The sequence below is a fragment of the Coregonus lavaretus genome, assembly GCF_964263955.1.
Source record: "Coregonus lavaretus genome assembly, contig: SUPER_35_unloc_6, whole genome shotgun sequence".
Lineage (NCBI taxonomy): Eukaryota > Metazoa > Chordata > Actinopteri > Salmoniformes > Salmonidae > Coregonus > Coregonus lavaretus.
The window spans coordinates 594,526-621,003 of record NW_028167176.1 but is presented as its reverse complement, the minus strand read 5'-3'; the positions used below and the strand labels follow the sequence as shown (position 1 = coordinate 621,003).

The window sequence follows — 26,478 nt, the reverse complement described above, 5'->3', positions numbered from 1 at the left end:
ATATGACCAGAGCAGGGGAAAACTCCTTGCCTTAGTTGTAAGGGGAATGGCTCCACACTACTGGGGGTTTCATATGAATACTGGGTCCATGTGTTTTTAACAGTTTGATTGTTTTCCCCATTGAACACTACCCTCTGTGTGTAGTGGTTGTGTTTTCAGTTCAACTGGCTTGATGCTTGGTCCAGAGTGGCTTGATAATGTATAAATTATAACAAGTTAAGATTTTAAACATGCTTATGCATTTGTATTGTTTTCCGGGGATGTACCAAAGAACAGTAATTAAGAATTAATTTCCATTTGCGTGTCAACAATATACTGTAGATTGACTATCAGACTAATAGGCTGTAAAGATGTGGATGGAATGCATATCTAGGCTAGTCTGTCATACTGTTGTAATTGAAATCGTTTTTGTCGTTTATTTCTATTAGAAATACCCCAAATAGTGAAATGCTTTATTTGCGAAAAATCATGAAATATTGTTTACCAGAGAACATGTTGTTTATTACGTAGTAGTTACAACGTTGTGGTGCAGCACTCCTGTACAGTAGGTGGCGGTGTTCAATTTTAAATTCTACAGGCCAGAAAGAATGATTACATTACTGTGACGTGTGGAAAATAAAACAATTCTCACCAGCAAGCTACAAACAAAGCTAGCTGCAAATCGACGTGTAGTTTAATAGATTGCTAGATAACTGTAAATAACCATAATATACAAAACGCAAAGACTGTTACATTGAAAAGGGGCCAAAAGCGTCGGGGGACAATGTCGGGTTCCGTGGTCGAGTTCCAGGCGCAGATAGCCTCAATCATGGAGGTGCTAGCCAACGCGGCTGTAGGTGAAATCTGCAAAATTGTTGACGATGGCTATGCGGTTGTACACCTGAAGATGTCCCAAAGCCACAAGGAGAACGAATTTCTCCGGAGGAAAATGAAATTGATGGAACTTCAGATCGCGAGGTTTCGAGCAGAGAGAACAAAGTTTTCAGAGGGGTCGGTCCACAATCGCTTCCATGGAATACGCCTGCTGAACAGACACAACAATCGAGAGACTGCAACGACAGGTTGGTGATGATGGTACATTTGACAGTGTGCACATAGCCTAAATTACATTAATCTTCAATTTAACCCCATCCAACAATTGTGTTTTACAAAGTTCAAAGCAAGCATAATACAGCCATGATTTATGTAATGTCAATACAGTTAGGGCCTAGAGGTATTATTGACATTCCATATAGGACGTAGCATACTTACTTTGTACTGTCAACACAGCTAGGATCCTTCTACAGTGGGGGAAAAAAGTATTTAGTCAGCCACCAATTGTGCAAGTTCTCCCACTTAAAAAGATGAGAGAGGCCTGTAATTTTCATCATAGGTACACGTCAACTATGACAGACAAAATGAGAAAAAAAAATCCAGACAATCACATTGTAGGATTTTTAATGAATTTATTTGCAAATTATGGTGGAAAATAAGTATTTGGTCAATAACAAAAGTTTCTCAATACTTTGTTATATACCCTTTGTTGGCAATGACACAGGTCAAACGTTTTCTGTAAGTCTTCACAAGGTTTTCACACACTGTTGTTGGTATTTTGGCCCATTCCTCCATGCAGATCTCCTCTAGAGCAGTGATGTTTTGGGGCTGTCGCTGGGCAACACGGACTTTCAACTCCCTCCAAAGATGTTCTATGGGGTTGAGATCTGGAGACTGGCTAGGCCACTCCAGGACCTTGAAATGCTTCTTACGAAGCCACTCCTTCGTTGCCCGGGCGGTGTGTTTGGGATCATTGTCATGCTGAAAGACCCAGCCACGTTTCATCTTCAATGCCCTTGCTGATGGAAGGAGGTTTTCACTCAAAATCTCACGATACATGGCCCCATTCATTCTTTCCTTTACACGGATCAGTCGTCCTGGTCCCTTTGCAGAAAAACAGCCCCAAAGCATGATGTTTCCACCCCCATGCTTCACAGTAGGTATGGTGTTCTTTGGATGCAACTCGGCATTCTTTGTCCTCCAAACACAACGAGTTGAGTTTTTTCCAAAAAGTTATATTTTGGTTTCATCTGACCATATGACATTCTCCCAATCCTCTTCTGGATTATCCAAATGCACTCTAGCAAACTTCAGACGGGCCTGGACATGTACTGGCTTAAGCAGGGGGACACGTCTGGCACTGCAGGATTTGAGTCCCTGGCGGCGTAGTGTGTTACTGATGGTAGGCTTTGTTACTTTGGTCCCAGCTCTCTGCAGGTCATTCACTAGGTCCCCCCGTGTGGTTCTGGGATTTTTGCTCACCGTTCTTGTGATAATTTTGACCCCACGGGGTGAGATCTTGCCTGGAGCCCCAGATCGAGGGAGATTATCAGTGGTCTTGTATGTCTTCCATTTCCTAATAATTGCTCCCACAGTTGATTTCTTCAAACCAAGCTGCTTACCTATTGCAGATTCAGTCTTCCCAGCCTGGTGTAGGTCTACAATTTTGTTTCTGGTGTCCTTTGACAGCTCATTGGTCTTGGCCATAGTGGAGTTTGGAGTGTGACTGTTTGAGGTTGTGGACAGGTGTCTTTTATACTGATAACAAGTTCAAACAGGTGCCATTAATACAGGTAACGAGTGGAGGACAGAGGAGCCTCTTAAAGAAGAAGTTACAGGTCTGTGAGAGCCAGAAATCTTGCTTGTTTGTAGGTGACCAAATACTTATTTTCCACCATAATTTGCAAATAAATTCATTAAAAATCCTACAATGTGATTTTTCTGGATTTTTTTTCCTCAATTTGTCTGTCATAGTTGACGTGTACCTATGATAAAAATTACAGGCCTCTCTCATCTTTTTAAGTGGGAGAACTTGCACAATTGGTGGCTGACTAAATACTTTTTTCCCCCACTGTAGCTCTATTGACACAACATATGTCATGAAGGTGTTGTGCTTGCTTTGTTCTTTGTAAAACACCATTGATGGATGGGGTCAAATTGAAGATTATCCTCATTTAGTAAACCATCATAGTTATGAAATATTTATTATTTCCAGGACCTACTTGGCAAAGCAGAGCCAGACTTTCCAACAGGAGTTTTGGGAATAGCAGCATTCAAAGAGACCGACAGCCCATAGACGTGGACCAAGAGGATGTCTCTCCGTCAAAGCATATGAATGCTACAAGTGATGAGGTATGTCCCAATTTTAACAACCGATTTCAAACTGTCACAGACCTATGTCTGTTTTAGTCTAGGACACCAGACACTTCCGCCTGGGGATGAGGTTATGTCTGTATAGACGTGTGTGCCAGCACATTATAACCAGTGATGTAGTGGTAAAGAATAGGTGGGTAAACAGTGATCGTCGTTCACCGTGAGTAAAGTAACACTCCCTATACGTTTGTAAACGCTTGCGCAAAATGCAAACGGTGGAGTTTACCCTCCACTACACCACTGATTATAACACAATAACAACAAGGCAACTACTATGAATTTTACTAAATCCCATGTCATGCCCATATCTCCATTCAGTAGATAGTGTATGCTCTGTCTCACTCACTCATCTCTCCCACTTAACCCCATCAGCAGTCAGGAGAGACAGAGGACGGGGAACCAGACCTGCTGATCATCAAGGAAGAGGGAGAAGCAGATGACCAGGACTCTAGGACCAGCCACCCAGCCAGAACAGTGGAGGGCAGCAGAGAGCTAACCACCCAACCGGCTGCAGCCACCACAGAGGACCCAGCCTTCCAGCCCAGAGGCAACATCAACACCGCTATGGAGGTCAGTGGATCTGAGGCCGTTCTCCTCCAATCAGAAACAGGGAATGTGATCCAGGGACCCAAGCAACACACAGGATTTGAATCCAGAGCAGAGAAACAGAGTCTGGACACAAAGTGTGATATGAGCGGGGGCCTCACTCTCCTAAGAGATTCTTTAAACCAGGTGTGGAGAGAGGTAGTAGTGACTGATGATGGTGCCTCTGCTGCTCATACTAAAGTAATGGACCTAGGGAGTGGCCCAGTGGGCCCAGAAATGCAGACTAGCTCTACCATAGAAATGAGAAGTGTAGGGTTAGAAAACCACAGGTTCCATTCCTCATCAGAACATGTGATAGTGATTGACTCTGTATCCAGTGGGCAGCAGGTAGATAGAGATTTTGAGTGGGGTCAGGTGGGTACAGCTACTACACCACAGGTCAATGGGACTGGAAATAAGCAGGGAGTGGGAGTGTTTAACAGAAACGCACCAATGATTCACCCCGATTCGATGAGAGACAACACAACGCTATTGGTTTCACCCGCCTTCTGGCCCACAGAGAAAAATACAGGCACCACTGGCACAGGAAATGCAGGTGAGGCCAACAAAGCTAGTTGGTGCCCGTTGGCAAGCCTCCATAGACACTCTGAAATACCAGGAAGAGGAGCTCAAGAACCAGCTCATACCTCACTTCCTGACGGTTATTTTAGACCAAGCGCCACAACTTCCTCTCACTCTAGTAATTTCGCCACAGACGTTAGACCTGGTACCGTAGAACGACCGTACGGTTGCCCGAGCTGCAATAAGAAGTTTGTCCACGAGAGTGACTTGCGGCAGCACGCTGTCATCCACACCAGAAAGCGGGCGTTCGCCTGCACCTTGTGTGAGAAGAGCTTTGTGTCCCCGAGCAAGCTCCAAGTGCACCAGAATGTACACACCGGGGAGAAGCCCTTCAGTTGTGCACAGTGCGGGCGCAGGTTCTCCCACTCCAGCAATCTGAAAAGACATCAGAAGCTTCATCATTGAGAACTGACACAGATAGGGCCGTGACGGTCAAGGAATTTTGGATGACTGTAATTGGTCAGCCAAATGACCACGGTCTCCGTTATAACCGTTTGATTTGCAAATTTTCTCCTTTGCTCCTGACTTGTTTCAGCAAGGAGCAACAACGTTTCATCAAGTTGGAGAGTCCACATTACAGCCGAAACCATAGAGATCCTATTAAATTACTAGAGGGGCTATGTCATAAACCGACTAGGTGAAAAAATCTGTCGATGTGCCCTTGAGCAAGGCACTTAACCCTAATTGCTCCTGTAAGTCGCTCTGGATAAGAGCGTCTGCTAAATGACTAAAATGTCAAATGTAAATGTAATAAACCCTCAAAGTTCTAGAATGGTTGTCACTCGGTACTACAGCCACAAAGTCAAAATTGGTTATATCGTAAAGATTCATGAAAAATAAAATTAGCTTTTTGTTTGAATTTAAGGTTATGGTTAGAAGTGTGGTTAAGGTTAGGGTTAGTTTTAAAATAACATTTTAATTAGAGAAATTGTAGCATTAGGCAGGGTTTATGACTTTGTGGCTGTGGTCACTAGTTATGACCTTCTAGAATGAGGTGAATATGGCATCCATTGTGGTCAGGGAGAAATCCAAACCAGTCTAATTTGAGTGATTGGCAGTAGAGGCAGAGGTGATGCATTTCCTGGTTTTACTTATGTAGGAAAAATAAAAGTAAGGTATGTGATATCAGAAATTGTGTTATAGAATTATTGTTAACCTAAAATATTGTCATATAATTATAAATACAGTTTAAACAGGTTGTATACACTTTCTGTTCCAATGTCTCAATGTTTCTTTTCTTGGAAACCTGTGAATGTTATATTATGATACAATATCAGTACTTGTTGCATTTACAACTTGTCAAAGTCCATCATCAACAGATTTCAGCCAGTATATGGCTGTGGATTGACTGCATTGTTTGTATAGAATGTTGGCAGTTAATTTGAACAATTATTGGAAATCATTCAACTTAAACTGGCTGGCTAGCTAGCTAATAAACATACTGTGCAGATCATCTTCAGATTCATTGTTTTACACAACATCTTATCGCAGCACACTGGCTGACCATGGTTGACCAACTCCCTGACCAAAATGGCTGACATTTTATACTGTCATAAGACCTCTCATGTCCATTCTTGTATTCTAATTCCTAATTATATGGCAGAAACTGACTCAACCACACAAATGCCTGCCGTCCCGTTTTCAGTCAGCTGTTAGTTCCACAAAAATAAAAAATATATGAATAATATATATATATAAGAGCATCTGCTAAATGACTAAAATGTAAATGTAAAATGTTAATGGTTTATTACATTTTCATGACAGCCTTCATCCATAGCCATCAGTTATACGGTAATTGTGCCATCCCTAGACACAGAAGCAAGAGATTCCTATGGAAAAAAGCTATGGATTAGCTTGATGTCAGTTAGGTTATAGCAATACACTATGAAAGTCCTGCCTACTTCCTGGATCATGTCCCTCGCTGTTTTTGAATGGGATTCAAGAGTAAATATACCAATTCATGAAAACACGTTTTTTTAAGATACAGTGCATTCGGAAAGTATTCAGACCCCTTGACTTTTTCCACATTTTGTTATGTTACAGCCGTATTCTAAAATGGATTAAATACATTTTTCCCCCTCATAAATCTACACACAATACCCCATAATGACAAAAAAAAAAAAAAAAAAGGTTTTTAGAATTTTTGCAAATGTATTACAAAAAAAAAAAAAAACGAAATACCTTGCTATGAGACTCGCAATTGAGCTCAGGTGCATCCTGTTTCCATTGATCATCCTTGAGATGTTTCTACAACTTCATTGGAGTCCACCTGTGGTAAATTCAATTGATTGGACATGATTTGGAAAGACACACACCTGTCTATATAAGGTCCCACAGTTGACAGTGCATGTCAGAGCAAAAACCAAGCCATGAAGTGGAAGGAATTGTCCGTGGAGCTCCGAGACAGGATTGTGTAGAGCTACAGATCTGGGGAAGGGTAACAAAAAAATTCTAACCATTGAAGGTCCCCAAGAACACAGTGGCCTCCATCATTCTTAAATGGAAGATGTTTGGAACCACCAAAGACTCTACCTAGAGCTGGCCGCCCAGCCAAACTGAGCAATTGGGGGAGAAGGCCCTTGGTCAGGGAGGTGACCAAGAACTCGATGGTCACGCTGACAGAGCTCCAAAGTTCCTCTGTAGAGATGGGTTAAACTTCCAGAAGGACAACCATCTCTGCAGCACTCCACCAATCAGGCCTTTATGATAGAGTGGCCAGACGGAAGCCACTCCTCAGTAAAAGGCACATGACAGCCTGCTTGGAGTTTGCCAAAAGGCACCTAAAAACTCTCAGACCATGAGAAACAAGATTCTCTGGTCTGATGAAACCAAGACTGAACACTATGGCCTGAATGCCAAGCGTCACGTCTGGAGGAAACCTGGCACCATCCCTACGGTGAAGCATGGTGGTGGCAGCATTATGCTGTGGGTATCTTTTTCAGTGGCAGGGACTGGGAGACTAGTCAGGAATGAGGGAAAGATTAACGGAGCAAAGTACAGAGATCCTTGATGAAAACCTGCTCCAGAGCGCCAGGACCTCAGACTGGGGCAAAGGTTCACCTTCCAACAAGACAACTACCCTAAGCACACAGCCAAGACAACGCAGGAGTGGCTTCGGGACAAGTCTCTGAATGCTCGAGTGGCCCAGCCAGAGCCAGGACTTGAACCCAATCGAACATCTCTGGAGAGACCTGAAAATAGCTGTGCAGCGACGCTCCCCATCCAACCTAACAGAGCTTGAGAGGATCTGCAGAGAAGAATGGGAGAAACTCCCCAAATACAGGTGTGCCAAGCTTTTAGCGTCATACCCAAGAAGACTTGAGTCTGTAATCGCTGCCAAAGGTGCTTCAACAAAGTACTGAGGAAAGGGTCTGAATACTATTTCCGTGTTTTATTTTTTTTATACATTTTCAAACATTTCTCAACCTACTTTTGCTTTGTCATTATGGAGTATTGTGTGTAGATTGATGAGGGGAGAAAAAAAAACTATTTAATCAATTTTAGAATAAGGCTGTAACCTAACAAAATGGGGAAAAGTCAAGGAGTCTAAATACTTTCCGAATGCACTGTATATGTAAAATTATATTCGTATTAGTGTATTATTTTACTTCTACCCAATGTCTTTATGAAGGTTTTTGCACAAAATACAAACGGTGGAGTTTACCCTGCACTACACCACTGATTATAACACAATAACAACAAGGCAACTACTATGAATTTTACTAAATCCCATGTCATGCCCATATCTCCATTCAGTAGATAGTGTATGCTCTGTCTCACTCACTCATCTCTCCCACTTAACCCCATCAGCAGTCAGGAGAGACAGAGGACGGGGAACCAGACCTGCTGATCATCAAGGAAGAGGGAGAAGCAGATGACCAGGACTCTAGGACCAGCCACACAGCCAGAACAGTGGAGGGCAGCAGAGAGCTAACCACCCAACCGGCTGCAGCCACCACAGAGGACCCCGCCTTCCAGCCCAGTGGCCCCAGAGGCAACAACTACAACATCCACACTGCTATGGAGGTCAGTGGATCTGACGTCGTCGTCCTCCAATCAGAAACAGAGAATGTGATCCAGGGACCCCAGCAGTTTACAGGATTTGAACCCAGAGCAGAGAGACAGAGTCTGGACACAAAGTGGGACGTGAACGAAATGCAGACTAGCTCTGCCATAGAAATGAGAAGTGTAGGGTTAGAAAACCACAGGTTCCATTCCTCATCAGAACATGTGATAGTGATTGACTCTGTATCCAGTGGGAAGCAGGTAGATAGAGATTTTGCGTGGGGTCAGGTGCGTACAGCTACTACACCACAGGTCAATGGGACTGGACATAAGCAGAGAGTGGGAGTGTTTAACAGAAACGCACCAATGATTCGCCCTGTACACCACGAATCGATGAGAAACAACACTACGCAATTGGTTTCACCCACAGAGTTAAATAGAAGCATCCATCTTGACACAGGAAATGCAGGTGAGGCCAACAAAGCTAGTTCGCGCTCGTTGGCAACCCTCCATAGACACTCTGAAATACCAGGAAGAGGAACTCAACAACCAGCTCATACCTCACTTCCTGTTGGCCATTTTAGACCAAGCGCCACAACTTCCTGTCACTCGAGTAATCTTGCTACACACATTAGACCAGGCACCATAGAAAGACGGTACGGTTGCCCGAGCTGCCATAAGAAGTTTGTTCACGAGAGCGACTTGCGGCAGCACGCTGTTGTCCACAGCAGAAAGCGGGTGTTCGCCTGCACCTTGTGTGAGAAGAGCTTTGTGTCCCCCAGCAAGCTCCAAGTGCACCAGAATGTACACACTGGGGAGAAGCCCTTCAGTTGTGCACAGTGCGGGCGCAGGTTCTCCCAATCCAGCAATCTGAAAAGACATCAGAAGCTTCATCATTGAGAACTGACACAGAAGCAAGAGATTCCTATTGAAATAAACCGTTATAGCAATATCATGAGTTCAAACGTAATTTCTTCTAATGTAGTCATATGTCTGCAGGATGTTTGCCTTGGTCTCATACGTTAACAATACAATGTGGTTCATATTTACATTATCTACAAAGATACGTTTTCTTGGCTCCGTTAAGGCCAACAGCATCACTCACATTGACTGTTAAGGTTGATAATGGTTCAATATAGGTGCCTCAGACTAAAGATATAGCAGATACTGACATTGTACTGTGAGAGTGAAAAACATTCTGTTCTTTTGTTCCAATTTTACCAATGGTTATTCCTGTTTATCAATTCCTATAATTCCATAAATAATATTTTTCAAAGAATTCCATGGTGCTTCTTGACCCTGTATAGGGTGACCCTAAATATAGATTGATCCTATATATGTGTGTGTATATATGAGTGTGTATATATGTTTGTGTGTATATATATATATATATATATATATACACACAGTGGGGAGAACAAGTATTTTATACACTGTCGATTTTGCAGGTTTTCCTACTTACAAAGCATGTAGAGGTCTGTAATTTTGATCATAGGTACACTTCAACCGTGAGAGACGGAATCTAAAACAAAAATCCAGAAAATCACATTGTATGATTTTTAAGTCATTCATTTGCATTTTATTGCATGACATAAGTATTTGATACATCAGAAAAGCAGAACTTAATATTTGGTACAGAAACCTTTGTTTGCAATTACAGAGAACATACGTTTCCTGTAGGTCTTGACCAGGTTCGCACACACTGCAGCAGGGATTTTGGCCCACTCCTCCATACAGACCTTCTCCAGATCCTTCAGGTTTCGGGGCTGTCGCTGAGCAATACGGACTTTCAGCTCCCTCCAAAGATGTTCTATTGGGTTCAGGTCTGGAGACTGGCTAGGCCACTCCAGGACCTTGAGATGCTACGGAGCCACTCCTTAGTTGCCCTGGCTGTGTGTTTCGGGTCGTTGTCATGCTGGAAGACCCAGCCACGACCCATCTTCAATGCTGAGTGTGTGGACAGGTGTATTTTATACAGGTAACAAGTTCAAACAGGTGCAGTTAATACAGGTAATGAGTGGAGAACAGGAGAGCTTCTTATAGAAAAACTAACAGGTCTGTGAGAGACGGAATTCTTACTGGTTGGTAGGTGATCAAATACTTATGTCATGCAATAAAATGCAAATGAATTACTTAACAATCATGCAATGTGATTTTCTGGATTTTTGTTTTGGATTCCGTCTCTCACAGTTGAAGTGTACCTATGATAAAAATTACAGACCTCTACATGCTTTGTAAGTAGGAAAACCTGCAAAATCGGCAGTGTATCAAATACTTGTTCTCCCCACTGTATATATATATTTCCTCTACATATATATTGCCCCTAAATATAGATTTACCCTATATAGATGTACCCTAAATATACACTGACTGTACAAAACATTAGGAACACCTTTTCCCATGACAGACTGACCAGGTGAATCCAGGTGAAAGCTATGATCCCTTATTGATGTCACCTGTTAAATCCACTTCAATCAGTGTAGATGAAGGGGAAGAGACCAGTTAAAGAAGGATTTTGAAGCCTTGAGACATGACTTGTGTAAGTGTGCCATTCAGAGGGTGAATGGGCATGACAAAAGATTTGTGTTTTAATTTGAGGGTATTTACATCCAAATCAGGTGAACTGTGTAGGAATTACAGCACTTTTTATATGTGGTCAGCCCCTTTTTAAGGGACCAAAAGTAATTGGACAATTGGCTGCTCAGCTGTTCCATGGCCAGGTGTGTGTTATTCCCTCGTTAGTTAATTTACAAGTAAGCAGATAAAAGGTCTAGAGTTGATTTCAAGTGTGGCATTTGCATTTGGAATCTGTTGCTGTTAACCCTCAATTTGAAGTCCAAAGAGCTGTCACTGCCAGTGAAGCAAGCCATCATTAGGCTGAAAAATCTAAAACCCATAAGTGCGAGAGCAAAAACATTAGGTGTGGCCAAATCAACTATTTGGTGCATTCTTAAAAAGAAAGAATGCACTGGTAAGCTCAGGAACACCAAAATGCCTGGAAGACCATGGAAAATAACTGTGGTGGATGACATTATTTCCCTATTGAAGAAAAACCCCTTCACAACAGTTGGCAAGATCAAGAACACCCTCCAGGAGGTAGGCGTATCTGTGTCAAAGTCAGACTTCACCAGAGTAAATACAGAGGGTTTACCACCAAGATGTAAACCATTGGTAAGCCTCAAAAACAGGAAGACCAGATTAGCGTTTGCCAAAAAACATCTAAAAAAAAGCCAGTACAGTTCTGGAACAACATCCTATGGACAGATGAGACAACGATCAACTTGTACCCGAATGATGGGAAGAGAAGACTATGGAGAAGGGAAGGAACTGCTCATGATCCAAAGCATACCACCTCATCTGTGAAGCATGGTGGAGGTAGTGTTATGGCGTGGGCATGTATGGCTGCCAATGGAACGGGTTCCCTTGTATTTATTGATGATGTGACTGCTGACAAAAGCAGCAGGATGAATTATGAAGTGTTTAGGGCTATATTACCTGCTCAGATTCAGCCAAATGCTTCCAAACTCATTGGACGGTGCTTCACAGTGCAGATGGACAATGACCCAAAGCATTCTGCGAAAGCAACCCAATACTTTAAGGCAAATAAGTGGAATGATCTGCAATGGCCAAGTCAATCACCTGACCTGAATCCCATTGAGCATGCATTTCACTTGCTGAAGGCAAAACTGAAGGCAAAACACCCCAAGAACAAGCAGGAACTGAAGACAGCTGCAGTAAAGGCAGAGCATCACCAGGGAAGAAACCCAGCATCTGGTGATGTCTATAGGTTCCAGACTTCAGACAGTCATTGACTGCAAAGGATTTGCAACCATGTATTAAAACTCACAATTTAATTTATGATTATGTTAGTTTGTCCAATTACTTTTGAGCCCCTAAAATTGGAGGGCTATGTATAAAAATGGTTGTAATTCCTACACAGTTCATACAATAATTTTGACAAAACCCTTACATTAAAGATGAAAGTCTACACTTAAAGCACATCTTGATTGTTTCCTTTTAAATCCATTGTGGTGGCGTACAGAGCCAAAATGATGCAAATTGTGGCCCTATATAGATTAACCCTTTATATAGATTGAACCTAAATATATATTGACCCTAAATATACACTCACCGGCCAGTTTATTAGGCACACCACCCCGTTCACAAAAATGGATCGTTCCTACAGACTGAGTCACGTGGCCGTGACTTGCTATATAAAGCAGGCAGACAGGCAGAGGCATTCAGTTACTGTTTGATTAAAGGTTTGAATGGGCAAAACGAGTGAACAAAACGAGTGAACCTCCTGGGCTTTTCACGCACGACAGTGTCTAGGGTTTCCAGAGAATGGTGCGACAAACAAAAAATATCCTCGCTCTACATTTTGAGTGTCAGGGGGACACTTTTCATCCCCAAGGATTACTCTCCAACAGGTTCCCCAAAGACATGGAAAAGCAACTGCAACAGCTAACATCTCGCTGGGCCAAGAGGCAGCTCCAGTGCAGCCTCTGCGGTAAGCCTTTCCCCCAGCCGGAGTACCTATGGAGGCACATGCAGGTGCACGCGGGGGAGAAACCGCACGGCTGCACCCACTGCTTCTCCCACAGCCACCAGCTGAAGATGCATGAGAGGGTGCATACTGGAGAGAAACCGTTTCAATGTGTCTACTGCGGGAAGTCCTTCACCCAGTCCGGCCACATGAAGAAGCACCTCCTCGTCCACACTGGCGGCAGGCCACAGGACGTTGGGCTGCCCTGAGTGTTCCAGGGTGAAGTTTCCCCTAGGTACAGATCTAGGATCAGCTTCCTCTCCCCCAATCCTAACCTTAACCATTAGTGGGAAAAACTATCAAACACTGACACAAGATCATCATCTAGGGGCAACTTCACAATACGCCACCCGACATAATGATAGGTAGGGGCAGAAGTTTTTCCACACCACGTGACCAGACCAGGGAAAAACTCCTGGCCCTAGTTGTAAGAGGAATGGCTCCACACTACTGGGGTTTTCATATGAAAACTAGGTCTATGTGTTTTTAACAGTTTGGATGGTTTCCACATTGAACACTACCCTCTGTATGTAGGGGTTGTGTATTTAGTTAAACTGGCTTGATGCTTGGTCCAGAGTGTATTGATAATTTACAAGTTATAACAAGTGAAGATTTTAAACATCCTTATGAATTTGTATTGCTGCAGTGGTGGACCAAAGAACAGTAATTAAGAATTAATTTCCATTTGCCTGTCAACAAGATACTGTAGATTGACTATCAGACTGATAGGCTGTAAAGATGTGGATGGAATCCATATATACACTACCGTTCAAAAGTTTGAGGTCACTTAGAAATGTCCTTGATTTCAAAAGAAAAGCAATTTTTTTGTCCATTAAAATAACATCAAATTGATCAGAAATACAGTGTAGACATTGTTAATGTTGTAAATGGCTATTGTAGCTGGAAACGGTTGATTTTTAATGGAATATCTACATAGGCGTACAGAGGCCCATTATCAGCAACCATCAGTCCTGTGTTCCAATGGCACGTTGGGTTTGCTAATCCAAGTTTATCATTTTAAAAGGCTAATTGATCATTAGAAAACCCTTTTGCAATTATGTTAGCACAGCTGAAAACTGTTGTGCTGATTAAAGAAGCAATAAAACTGGCCTTCTTGAGACTAGTTGAGTATCTGGAGCATCAGCAATTGTGGGTTCGATTACAGATTCAAAATGACCAGAAACAAAGAACTTTCTTCTGAAACTCGTCAGTCTATTCTTGTTCTGAGAAATGAAGGATATTCCATGCGAGAAATTGCAAAGAAACTGAAGATCTCTCCCTTCACAGAACAGCGCAAACTGGCTCTAACCAGAATAGAAAGAGGAGTGGGAGGCCCCGGTGCACAACTGAGCAAGAGGACAGATATATTAGTGTCTAGTTTGAGAAACAGGTGCCTCACAGGTCCTCAACTGGCAGCTTCATTAAATAGTACCCGCAAAACACCAGTCTCAACGTCAACAGTGAAGAGGCGACTCCGGGATGCTGACCTTCTAGGCAGAGTTGCAAAGAAAAAGCCATATCTCAGACTGCCCATCATAATCTTGTATTTTTATTGGCCAGTCTGAGATATGGCTTTTTCTTTGCAACTCTACCTAGAAGGTCAGCATCCCGGAGTCTGTCATACTGTTGTAATTTACAATTGTTTTTGTCAATTAACTGTTTGTCGTTTATTTTGTATTAGAGATACCACAAATAGTTAAATATTTTATTTTAGAAATATAATGAAATGTTGTTTACACCAGAGAACATCTGGTTTATTACATAGCTACAACATTGTTATTGTGGAGCACTCCTGTACAGTAGGTGGCGGTGTACAACTTTCAACTCTACAGTTCAGCATATGATTACATTACTGTGATGATGAGGAAAAGGAAAAATTATCTCACCAGCTAAAAACAAAGCTAGCTAGCGATCCATCTTTACTTTATGATATGATTGTATTTGTTTTAGTAGCTTGCTAGATAACTGTAGACAATCAAAATATAGAAAACATAAAGACTTTTCATATTGAAAAGGGTCCAAAGCGTCAGGGGGACAATGTCGGGTTCCGTGGTCGAGTTCCAGGCACAGATAGCCTCAATCATGGAGGTGCTAGCCAACGCGGCTGTAGCCGAAATCTGCAAAATTGTTGACGATGACTTTGCGGTTGTACACCTGAAGATGTCCCAAAGTCACAAGGAGAACGAATTTCTCCGGAGGAAAATGAAATTGATGGAACTTCAGGTCGCGAGGTTTCGAGCAGAGAGAATAAAGTCTTCAGAGGGGTCCGTCCACAATCGCTTCCATGGAATACGCCTGCTGAACAGACACAGCAATCGAGAGACTGCAACGACAGGTTGGTGATAATGCTGAATTTGACAGTGTGCACATAGCCTAAATTACATTCATATTCAATTTGACCCCATCCATCAATTGTGTTTTACAAAGTTCAAAGCAAGCATAATACATTCATTATGCATGTAATGTCAATACAGTTAGGGCCTAGCTGTATTATTGACGTTCCACCTCAGGAGGCAGAAGAAATTCGACTTGGCCCCTAAGACCTTTATGAACCTACAGATGCACCATTGAGAGCATCCTTTCGGACTGTATCACAGTCTGGTACTGCAATTGCACCGTCTGCAACCGCAGGGCTCTCTAGAGGGTGGTGCGGTCAGCCCAACGCATCACCGGGGGCACACTGCCTGCCTTCCAGGACATATACAGCATCGGTGTCACAGGAAGGCCAAGATTATCAAGGACCTCAGCCACCCGAGCCACGGCCTGTTCACTCACTACCATCTAGAAGGCGGGTGCATCAAAGCTGGGACCGAGAGACTGAAAAACAGCTTTTATCTCCAGGCCATCAGACTGTCACCACTAGACAGCCTCCGCCCAGTACCCTGCCCTGAACTTAGTCACTGTTACTAGCTGGCTAACACCCGGTACCCTACCCTGCACCTTAGAGATTGCTGCCCTATGTACATAATCATTGAACACTGGTCACTTTAATACTGTTTACATACTGTTTTTCCCACTTCATATATATACACTGTATTCTAGTCAAGGCTCATCCTATATAAATACTGCTGTACACAAGTTGTCTATACACACCATTATATACATATATATTTATTCCGGACTCTGACATTGGTCGTTCTGATATTTCTTAAATCCTTTATGTTTCTTTTTTGGATTTGTGTGTATTGTTTTGTATTGTTAGGCATTACTGCACAGTTGGAGCTAGAAACATAAGCATTTCGCTGCACCTCCGATAACATCTGCAAAATATGTGTATGCGACCAATAAAATTTGATTTGAGGATGTATCATGCTTACTTTGTACTGTCAACACAGCTAGGATCCTTCTAGCTCTATTGACACATAACATACGTCATGAATGCATTATGCTTGCTTTGTACTTTGTAAAACACCATTGATGGATGGGGTGAAATTAACCTCCCCCTATATTTCCAGGACCTACTTGGCAAAGCAGAGCCAGACTTTCCAACAGGAGTTTTGGGAACAGCAGCATTCAAAGAGACAGACAGCCCATAGACGTGGACCAAGAGGATGTCTCTCCATCAAAGCATATGGATGCTACAAGTGATGAGGTAAGTCCCAATTTTAACAGCCGATTTCAGACTGTCACAGACTTATGTCTGTTATAGTCTAGGACACCAGACACTTCCGCCTGGGGAAGAGGTTATGTCAGTATAGACGTGTGTGCCAGCACATTATAACCAGTGATGTAGTGGTAAAAAAATTGGTGGGTAAACAGTGATCGCCGTTCATGTTGAGTAAATTAACACTCGCTATACTTTCAATGCATTTTTGCGCAAAAAGTGTGTAAATGTTTGAACAAAAAACTAAAGGTGGAGTTTACCCTCCACTACTCCACTGATTATAACACAATAACAACAAGGCAACTACTATGAATTTTACTAAATCCCATGTCATGCCCATATCTCCATTCAGTAGATAGTGTATGCTCTGTCTCACTCACTCATCTCTCCCACTTAACCCCATCAGCAGTCAGGAGAGACAGAGGAAGGGGAACCAGACCTGCTGATCATCAAGGAAGAGGGAGTAGCAGATGACCAGGACTCTAGGTCCAGCCACCCAGCCAGAACAGTGGAGGGCAGCAGAGAGCTAACCACCCAACCGGCTGCAGCCACCACAGAGGACCCAGCCTTCCAGCCCAGAGGCAACATCAACACCGCTATGGAGGTCAGTGGATCTGACGCCGTCCTCCTCCAATCAGAAACAGGGACTGTGAACCAGGGACCACAGCAGTACACAGGATTTGAACCCAGAGCAGAGAGACAGAGTCTGGACACAAAGTGTGACGTGAACGGGGGCCTCAATCTTCTAAGAGATTCTTTAAACCAGGTGTGGAGAGAGGTAGTAGTGACTGATGATGGTGCCTCTGCTGCTCACACTAAAGTAATGGACCTAGGGAGTGTCCCAGTGGGCTCAGAAATGCAGACTAGCTCTACCATAGAAATGAGAAGTGTAAGGTTAGAAAACCACAGGTTCCATTCCTCATCAGAACATGTGATAGTGATTGACTCTGTATCCAGTGGGCAGCAGGCAGATAGAGATTTTGAGTGGGGTCAGGTGGGTACAGGTACTACACCACAGGTCAATGGGACTGGACATAAGCAGGGAGTGGGAGTGTTTAACAGAAACGCACCAATGATTCACCCCGAATCGATGAGAGACAACACTATGCAATTGGTTTCACCCAGCTACCGGCCCTCAGAGATAAATACAGGCATGCATCTTGGCACAGGAAATGCAGGTGATGCTAACAAAGCTAGTTGGTGTTCGTTGGCAAGCCTCCATAGACATTCTGAAATACCAGGAAGAGGAGCTCAAGAACCAGCTCATACCCAACTTCCTGTCAGCCAATTTAGACCAAGCGCCACAACTTCCTGTCACTCGAGTAATCTCGCCACACACGTTAGACCAGGCACCGTAGAACGACCATACGGTTTCCCGAGCTGCCATAAGAAGTTTGTCCACGGGAGTGACTTGCAGCAGCACGCTGCCATCCAGACCAGAAAGCGGGGGTTTGCCTGCACCTTCTGTGAGAAGAGCTTTGAGGGCGCCAGCCATCTCCAAATGCACCAGAACGTACACACTGGAGAGAAGCCCTTCAGTTGTGCACAGTGCGGGCGCAGGTTCTCCCACTCCAGCAATCTGAAAAGACATCAGAAGCTTCATCATTGACAACTGACACAGAAGCAAGAGATTCCTATTGAAAAATGCTGTTATAGCAATATCATGAGTTCTAACGTAGTCATATGTCTGCAGGATGTTTGCCCTGGTCTCATACATCTACAATACAACGTGGTTCATATTTACATTATCTACAAAGACTGTTACGTTTTTTTGTCTCCTTGGCTCTTTTAGTGTCAACAGGATCACTCACATTGTCTGTTAAGGTTGATAATGGTTGGTTCTCTAAAGTTATGGCAGATACTGAAATTGTACTGTGAGAGTGAAAAACTGTTCTTTTGTACCAATTTGACCAATGGCTATTGCTGCATGTTTATCAATTTCTATAATTCCATCAATAAATAATATTTTTCAAATAATTTCATAGTGCTTCTTGACTCTAAATATACAGTACCAGTCAAAAGTTTGGACACACATACTCATTCAAGGGTTTTTCTTTATTTTTACTATTTTCTACATTGTAGAATAATAGCGAAGACATCAAAACTATCAAATAACACATATGGAGTCATGTAGTAACCAAAAAAGTGTTAAACAAATCCAAATATATTTTATATTTAAGATTCTACAAATAGCCACCCTTTGCTTTGATGACAGCTTTGCACACTCTTGGCATTCTCTTAACCATCTTCATCTTGAAGGAGTTCCCACATATGCTGAGCACTTGTTGGCTGCTTTTCCTTCACTCTGCAGTCCGACTCATCCCAAACCATCTCAATTGGGTTGAGGTCAGGGGATTGTGGAGGCCAGGTCATCTGATGCAGCACTCCATCACTCTCCTTCTTGGTAAAATAGCCCTTACACAGCCTGGAGGTGTGTTGGGTCATTGTCCTGTTGAAAAACAAATGATAGTCCCACTAAGCGCAAACCAGATGGGATGGCGCATCGCTACAGAATGCTGTGGAAGCCAGTTTCATCATGGTGCTTGATGGTTTTTGCAACTGCACTTGAAGAAACTTTAAAAGTTCTTGACATTTTCCGTATTACTCTGACCTTCATGTCTTAAAGTAATGATGGACTGTCGTTTCTCTTTGCTTATTTGAGCTGTTCTTGCCATAATATGGACTTGGTCTTTTACCAAATAGGGCTATCTTCTGTATGTCACCTGGTCACAACACAACTAATTGGCTCAAACGCATTAAGAAGGAATGAAATTCCACAAATTAACTTAAGAAGGCACACCTGTTAATTGAAATGCATTCCAGGTGACTACCTCATGAAGCTGGTTGAGAGAATGCCAAGAGTGTGCAAAGCTGTCAAAGGCAAAGGGTGGCTATTTGAAGAATCTCAAATATATTTTGATTTGTTTAACACTTGTTTGGTTACTATATGATTCCATATGTGTTATTTCATAGTTTTGATGTCTTCACTATTATTCTACAATGTAACAAATTGTAAAAATAAAGAAAAACCCTTGAATGAGTAGGTGTGTCCAAACCTTTGACTGGTAGTGTATATTCTCACATTGACCTAAATATATTGGAAGGAAAGGACGTTTTCCTATTATAAGTACAGTGAATTATTGAAGTCCAATTTGAGTTTTATATGTTTTGAGGACAGAGAAGCTTTAGATTTGCTGTGTCCATGAGTTTAGTCAGTAAATTAACAACTTAATTCAATCCATTGGATCAATAATATAGCCTAGTCATAGCTGAGTTATAATAGACCTGTATTTGTTTGAGAGCTTTGTAAGGCTCATGCCTGTCAACTTAATTCCTCCCTCCTCTTTTCAGGCCAAATCTACTGTGGAAGGGGCGAGAGACCTCCAGCCATGGAAGAAAGAAGAGGATCTGAGGGAGATGCCAGGTAATGCTGAATGGATTGCTGTAATGGTGGCTGTAAGGAAAAATGACATACTGATTGACTACCTCATTGTTTTATTTGACTGCATATGACCATCATGCTTTTGTTGTCTCTTCAGGCACTGACAGTGGCCAGATAATGACAGACCCAAACACACAGACCTCTCCAGAAACAGACCAAGCAGAGCTCACTGAGCAGCTCAGAACCAAACACATCATAGTGAATGTCAACAGGTCAGACACGGAGCCTGAGAGGCTGAGCCAGGCGCTCCAACTCACAGGTCCAGGACCTGTTGCTAAACAGAAGTGCAGCCTGAACCCCGAGAGAACAACCGATCTGCCTGGAACCTCCCGTAAGCAAAGAGGCAGTGATACAGTGACTAAGCGGCCATCTTGTTCTAGTTATGCTGCCGAGACAGTCTCAGGAAGCCCCTCGCCTCTCACAAAGGTGAACCCCATTCCCCCACTTCCTCAGATGGTGAGGGGTGAACACGAGAATTCCCAGGGCGGTTCAGAGGTCAAATCTGAGGTCATAGTTATCGACCCCCTTCCTGTTGACGAGGGGGAGGGTGGGGATGACACGCCCTCTTCCTGGGGACAAGGTGACATCATGGAACCCAGGCATCATCAAGGAGGACATAGTGAAGCAGATGCCATGCTTCTTGGAGGACATTGGAGTAACACTCATCATCATCATTCTCACCCAGGTGTCCAGGCAGCAGCGAGACAGAACTCACCCGAGAATCTGTTCTACACCATTGGCATGGACGGCGCTTTCGACAACCGCCTTGGCACCTTTCAGAACCCCGCAACCACCGCCACTGCTCCATTCGCCACGGGAACCGGAGAGCTGCAGTACCCCTCCTGGGTGGATTTCCCTGGGAGCGCCCCCGACACCCACCTGGGCGACATGACTGGGACTCATCAGGACAGAGGGGTGGGGGAGGAGGGGGCGAGGTCCTACAGGTGCACCTTCTGCGGGAGGGAGTACCCTCATCAGTGCCAGCTCAAGATGCACCAGAGGGTCCACACAGGGGAGAAACCGTACGAGTGCGCCCAGTGTGGGAAGCAGTTCAGCCAGCTGTGCAGCCTGAAGCGGCACCAGAGAGTACACACAGGGGAGAAACCTTTCAGATGCGCTCAATGCGGGAAACAGTTCTCTCATTCCAGCAACCTAAAAGTGCATCAGAGCGTCCATACGGGTGAGAAACTGTTCCACTGCACCCAGTGTGGAAAGAACTTCTCCTTTCTGAGCAATCTGATAAGACACCAGGCAGTTCATGCACGTAAATTATAGGTTGTGTTGTGTTGATTTGGGATTGTGTTTTCTGAATTTATTGTAAATTGAATGAAGTGTATGATTGCTCTGTCTTAAAGGTTGTTACCTGTTATTTTTGACTGCAGATTGTTATATTTGTTCATGTTGGTTGTTGTTGTCTAAAAAGGTTAACGTTTTTATAGCATAAATTCATACAGTATTTGTGAAGCAAACTAAGATTTTCACAACGAACATGCTTAAAGTTAAAAGGTTCTCTGTGATAAAGTTTTGAGAAATAAACCAATTTAGAGGATGAGAGTAATACATTTAGCTTTATCTCTGCAAAGACAACTCTGTGATCTCAGTGTTTACGGTAAATTGTCTCCGGAAGTAGATTGTTTAACCACGGAAAAGGGTCTTGCTCGGGAAAGTTTGTTTACTAGCTAAATAATAACAAAGACGTCCAACTAAGTCATTTTTCGTGCGCGTGTAGCTTCCGTTATGGAAACTTTACCATTAACAGCCGTATGAGCAGTGTGTCAAATAATGGAAGAAAGCTACGCTGCTCTTCGTGTGTAAATGGAGTGTAGCCATGAACCGAACAGGAAGCCCCTGACGATGGAGTGTGACACAGAGAAGGCAACTGCAAGCATGGAACCCTTGCCGTTCTGATCGTATTCAAATGTCTGGTGAGATTATAGCCTCTTTTTAGAATCCGAGAGTGAAATAATGACGCACTCGTCTCTAACATGTAGGCTCAGCATTGCCGAACAGTCCCATTACAAGTCAGAATGTTGAACAAACTTCATTTCAATTTACTTGACCTGTTGTCCGCCGATTTTGTCTCTGTGTCAGAAGTAATCTGATACAAAATATCCACAAGAAGGTGTTATCAACCCGAGCTTCAGTATGCTCACAGATAGAATAAATATCTTTGGTATGCTGGTCTGTATATCATTTGTATTTCCGTTTTGTACTTTCAATACTGATGCAATTTGCACATGACAAACACTTGCACAATATGTCGGAACCTAACCGAACCGCAAACACTTAAAGCTTAAAGCAGAACAGGACAAATGATTGTCAGAAACAAACCAGAATGGAATACATGGAATACGAATGCACAAGTAAAGAATCTTAGGCCTATGGGACACATGCTTTTTCGAGGTTTTTGCGTCTATTATGTATATAAACCCTGGATTGCTGATGCTATGTATTGGCCATTGACAGTCTTTGAAGCCACCGGTCGGCCATATTGGCACTCCCCAGTAGGAGCAGTCTTCCATAGGAATGAATGGAATTCTACAATGTTTCAAATAAATGTTTCAAGGATAAAATTACATGTATTTGTGTTGTTGTAGTGGGGACCGTAACATTAGTAATCTAAAAAAATTATACTTTAAAGAAGATTTTATATTTTTTCATTTTAATGTTTAGCTCACATAATATAATTTAAAAGTATGCATTAAGGTGCATAATAGAATAAACGTGGCAAAAACAAATGTAGACAATTATAAATGCATTTCTATAGCTTCCAGCCACCCAGCCAGAACAGTGGAGGGCAGCAGAGAGCTAACCACACAACTGGCGGCAGCCATCACAGAGGACCCCGCCTTCCAGCCCAGAGGCCCCAGAGGCAACAACTACAACATCCACAGTGCTATGGAGGTCAGTGGATCTGACGTCGTCCTCCTCCAATCAGAAACATGGAATGTGAACCAGGGACCACAGGGAGTGTGCAATTGGCATGCTGACTTCAGTAATATCCACCAGAGCTGTTGCCAGAGAAGTTAATGTTAATTTCTCTACCATAAGCCGCCTCCATCATTCTTTATCATCAGCTCGCTGGATAGATTCCAACCAACTCAATGCACCAAGTACACATGTTGATCAGGAGCTCTCTCGGGGCAGTCCCGTTAGATCTCTTATATACTGGTTACAGACACGTTACATAGGCATAGTTCATAGGGTTGGTTCCGGCATGTGTCTGGCACTGTCTCCCATCTTAATTTATAGAACATATTCTGGACATTCTGCCAGATGGTCCTAAGGAGGTGGTCATGTCGCACCCCTCCCACCCTCACCCTCATATCTTTACCAAGCACAGGCAGGAACCAAGGATTATTTATGACACTAAAACAAGATTAACATTTTCAAGGCTGTCTCTTCACAGGATAACATTTTCCATCACACATATTTCAGCATGATAATGCACGGCCCCATTTCGCAAGGATCTGTACACAATTCCTGGAAGCTGAAAATGTCCTAGTTCTTCCATGGTCTGCAAACTCACCATGTCACCCATTGAGCATGTTTGGGATGCTAGGGCTTGACATTGTGTTCCAGTTCCCGCCAATATCCAGCAACTTCGCATAGCCATTGAAGCGGAGCGGGACAACATTCCACAGGCCACAATCAACAGCCTGATCTACTCTATGCGAAGGAGATGTGTTGCGCTGCATGAGGCAAATGGTGGCCACACCAGATACTGACTGGTTTTCTAATCCACGCCCCTACCTTTTAAAAAAAAGGTTCTGTGACCAACAGATGCATATCTGTATTCCCAGTCATGTGAAATCCATAGATTAGGGCCTAATCTATTTATTTCAATTGACTGATTTCCTTATATGAACTGTAACTCAGTAAAATCTTTGAAATTGTTGAATGTTGTGTTTATATTTTTGTTCTGTATAGATTGATCCTATATATAGATTGATCCTATATACAGTCAGGTCCATAAATATTTGGACATTGACCAAGTTATTATTATTTTAGCTGTCTACCACAGCATATTGGAATTTAAATTAAATAATGAATATGAGCTGAAAGTGCAGACTTTCAGCTTTAATTTGAGGGTATTTACATCCAAATCAGGTGAACTGTGTAGGAATTACAGCACTTTTTATATGTGGTCAGCCCCTTTTTAAGGGACCAAAAGTAATTGGACAATTGGCTGTTCAGCTGTTCCATGGCCAGGTGTGTGTTATTCCCTCATTAGTTAATTTACAAGTAAGCAGATAAAAGGTCTAGAGTTGATTTCAAGTGTGGCATTTGTATTTGGAATCTGTTGCTGTTAACCCTCAATTTGAAGTCCAAAGAGCTGTCACTGCCAGTGAAGCAAGCCATCATTAGGCTGAAAAATCAAAAACCCATAAGTGCGAGAGCAAAAACATTAGGTGTGGCCAAATCAACTATTTGGTGCATTCTTAAAAAGAAAGAATGCACTGGTGAGCTCAGGAACACCAAAATGCCTGGAAGACCACGGAAAATAACTGTGGTGGATGACAGAATCATTATTTCCCTAGTGAAGAAAAACCCCTTCACAACAGTTGGCAAGATCAAGAACACCCTCCAGGAGGTAGGCGTATCTGTGTCAAAGTCAGACTTCACCAGAGTAAATACAGAGGGTTTACCATAAGATGTAAACCATCGGTAAGCCTCAAAAACAGGAAGACCAGATTAGCATTTGCCAAAAAACATCTAAAAAAAAGCCAGTACAGTTCTGGAACAACATCCTATGGACAGATGAGACAAAGATCAACTTGTACCCGAATGATGGGAAGAGAAGAGTATGGAGAAGGGAAGGAACTGCTCATGATCCAAAGCATACCACCTCATCTGTGAAGCATGGTGGAGGTAGTGTTATGGCATGGGCATGTATGGCTGCCAATGCAACCCAATACTTTAAGGCAAAGAAGTGGAATGATCTGCAATGGCCAAGTCAATCACCTGACCTGAATCCCATTGAGCATGCATTTCACTTGCTGAAGGCAAAACTGAAGGCAAAACACCCCAAGAACAAGCAGGAACTGAAGACAGCTGCAGTAAAGGCAGAGCATCACCAGGGAAGAAACCCAGCATCTGGTGATGTCTATAGGTTCCAGACTTCAGACAGTCATTGACTGCAAAGGATTTGCAACCATGTATTAAAACTCACAATTTAATTTATGATTATGTTAGTTTGTCCAATTACTTTTGAGCCCCTAAAATTGGGGGGCTATGTATAATTTTTTTTGTAATTCCTACACAGTTCATACAATAATTTTGACAAAACCCTTACATTAAAGATGAAAGTCTACACTTAAAGCACATCTTGATTGTTTTCAAATCCATTGTGGTGGCGTATAGAGTGAAAGTTATGCAAATTGCGTCATTGTCCAAATACTTACGGACCTGAGTGTAGATTGGCCCTATATAGATTAACCCTTTATATAGATTGAACCTAAATATATATTGACCCTAAATATACACTCACCGGCCAGTTTATTAGGCACACCACCCCGTTCACGAAAATTGATTGTTCCTACAGACTGAGTCACGTGGCCCGGGGCTTGCTATATAAAGTAGGCAGACAGGCATCGAGGTATTCAGTTACTGTTCGATTAAATGTTTGAAAGGGAAAAACGAGTGACCAAAACGAGTGAACCTCCTGTTGCTTTTCACGCACGACAGTGTCTAGGGTTTCCAGAGAATGGTGCGACAAACAAAAAACATTCTGTCAGAGGCAGTCCTGTGTGCGAAAACAGCTCGTTGATGAGAGAGGTCGAAGGAGAATGGCAAGAATCGTGCAAGCTAACAGGCGGGCCACAAATAGACAAATAATGGCGCAGTACAACAGTGGTGTGCAGAACAGCATCTCGGAACGCACAACTCGTTGGTCCTTTTGCAGCAGACTACCACAGCGGGTTCCACTCCTATCAGCTAAAAACAAGAAGAAGCGGCTCCAGTGGGCACGCAATCACCAACACTGGACAATTGAGGAGTGGAAAAGCATTGCCTGGTCCGACGAATCCCGTTTCCTGTTGCGTCATGCTGATGGCAGTGTCAGGATTTGGCATAAGCAGCATAGTCATTGGGCCCATCCTGCCTGGTGTCAATGGTACAGGCTGGTGGCGGTGGTGTATCGCCGTCCAATCTGAAGCAACTGTGTGATGCCATCACGTCAGCATGGACCAACATCCCTGTGGAACGTTTCCGACTTGTAGAATCTATGACCCGAAGAATTCCGGCTGTTCTGGAGGGAAAGGGGGGTTTAACCCGGTACTGTGTGGGTGTACCTAATAAACTGGCCTAATAAATTGACCCTAAATATATATTGACCCTAAATACATATTCTCACATTGCTTCCAAATTAAATCAGGAGGTTGGAAGGGAAGGACATTTTCCTTTCAAAAGTACAGGAAATTAATGCAGTCCAAGAAGCTTCAGATGATGTGTCCATGAGTTGAGTCAGTAAATTAACAACTTAATTCAAGCCATTGGATCAATAACATAGCCTAGTAATAGCTGAGT

The 26,478-nt window shown here is 43.0% G+C and overlaps 1 protein-coding gene across 2 annotated transcripts; it reads left to right on the top strand.

Moving 5' to 3' along the window:
- The first annotated feature begins 616 nt into the window (after positions 1-616).
- Positions 617-22,423, top strand: LOC311110479 (uncharacterized protein). Of its 2 annotated transcripts, XM_084189036.1 has the most exons (6): positions 617-1,061; positions 3,029-3,165; positions 3,559-3,756; positions 8,164-8,379; positions 19,860-19,932; positions 20,048-21,449. In XM_084189036.1, the coding sequence occupies exons 1-6, from the start codon at positions 764-766 to the stop codon at positions 21,223-21,225; spliced, it is 2,100 nt and encodes a 699-aa protein (XP_084045162.1). In that variant the 5' UTR covers positions 617-763; the 3' UTR covers positions 21,226-21,449. The 2 variants fall into 2 exon arrangements, with proteins under 2 accessions (XP_084045162.1, XP_084045163.1); XM_084189037.1 differs by lacking the exons at positions 617-1,061; positions 3,029-3,165; positions 3,559-3,756; positions 8,164-8,379 and adding exons at positions 14,740-15,239; positions 16,360-16,496; positions 16,915-17,112 and having other exon boundaries at positions 20,048-22,423.
- The last annotated feature ends 4,055 nt before the right edge of the window (positions 22,424-26,478 follow it).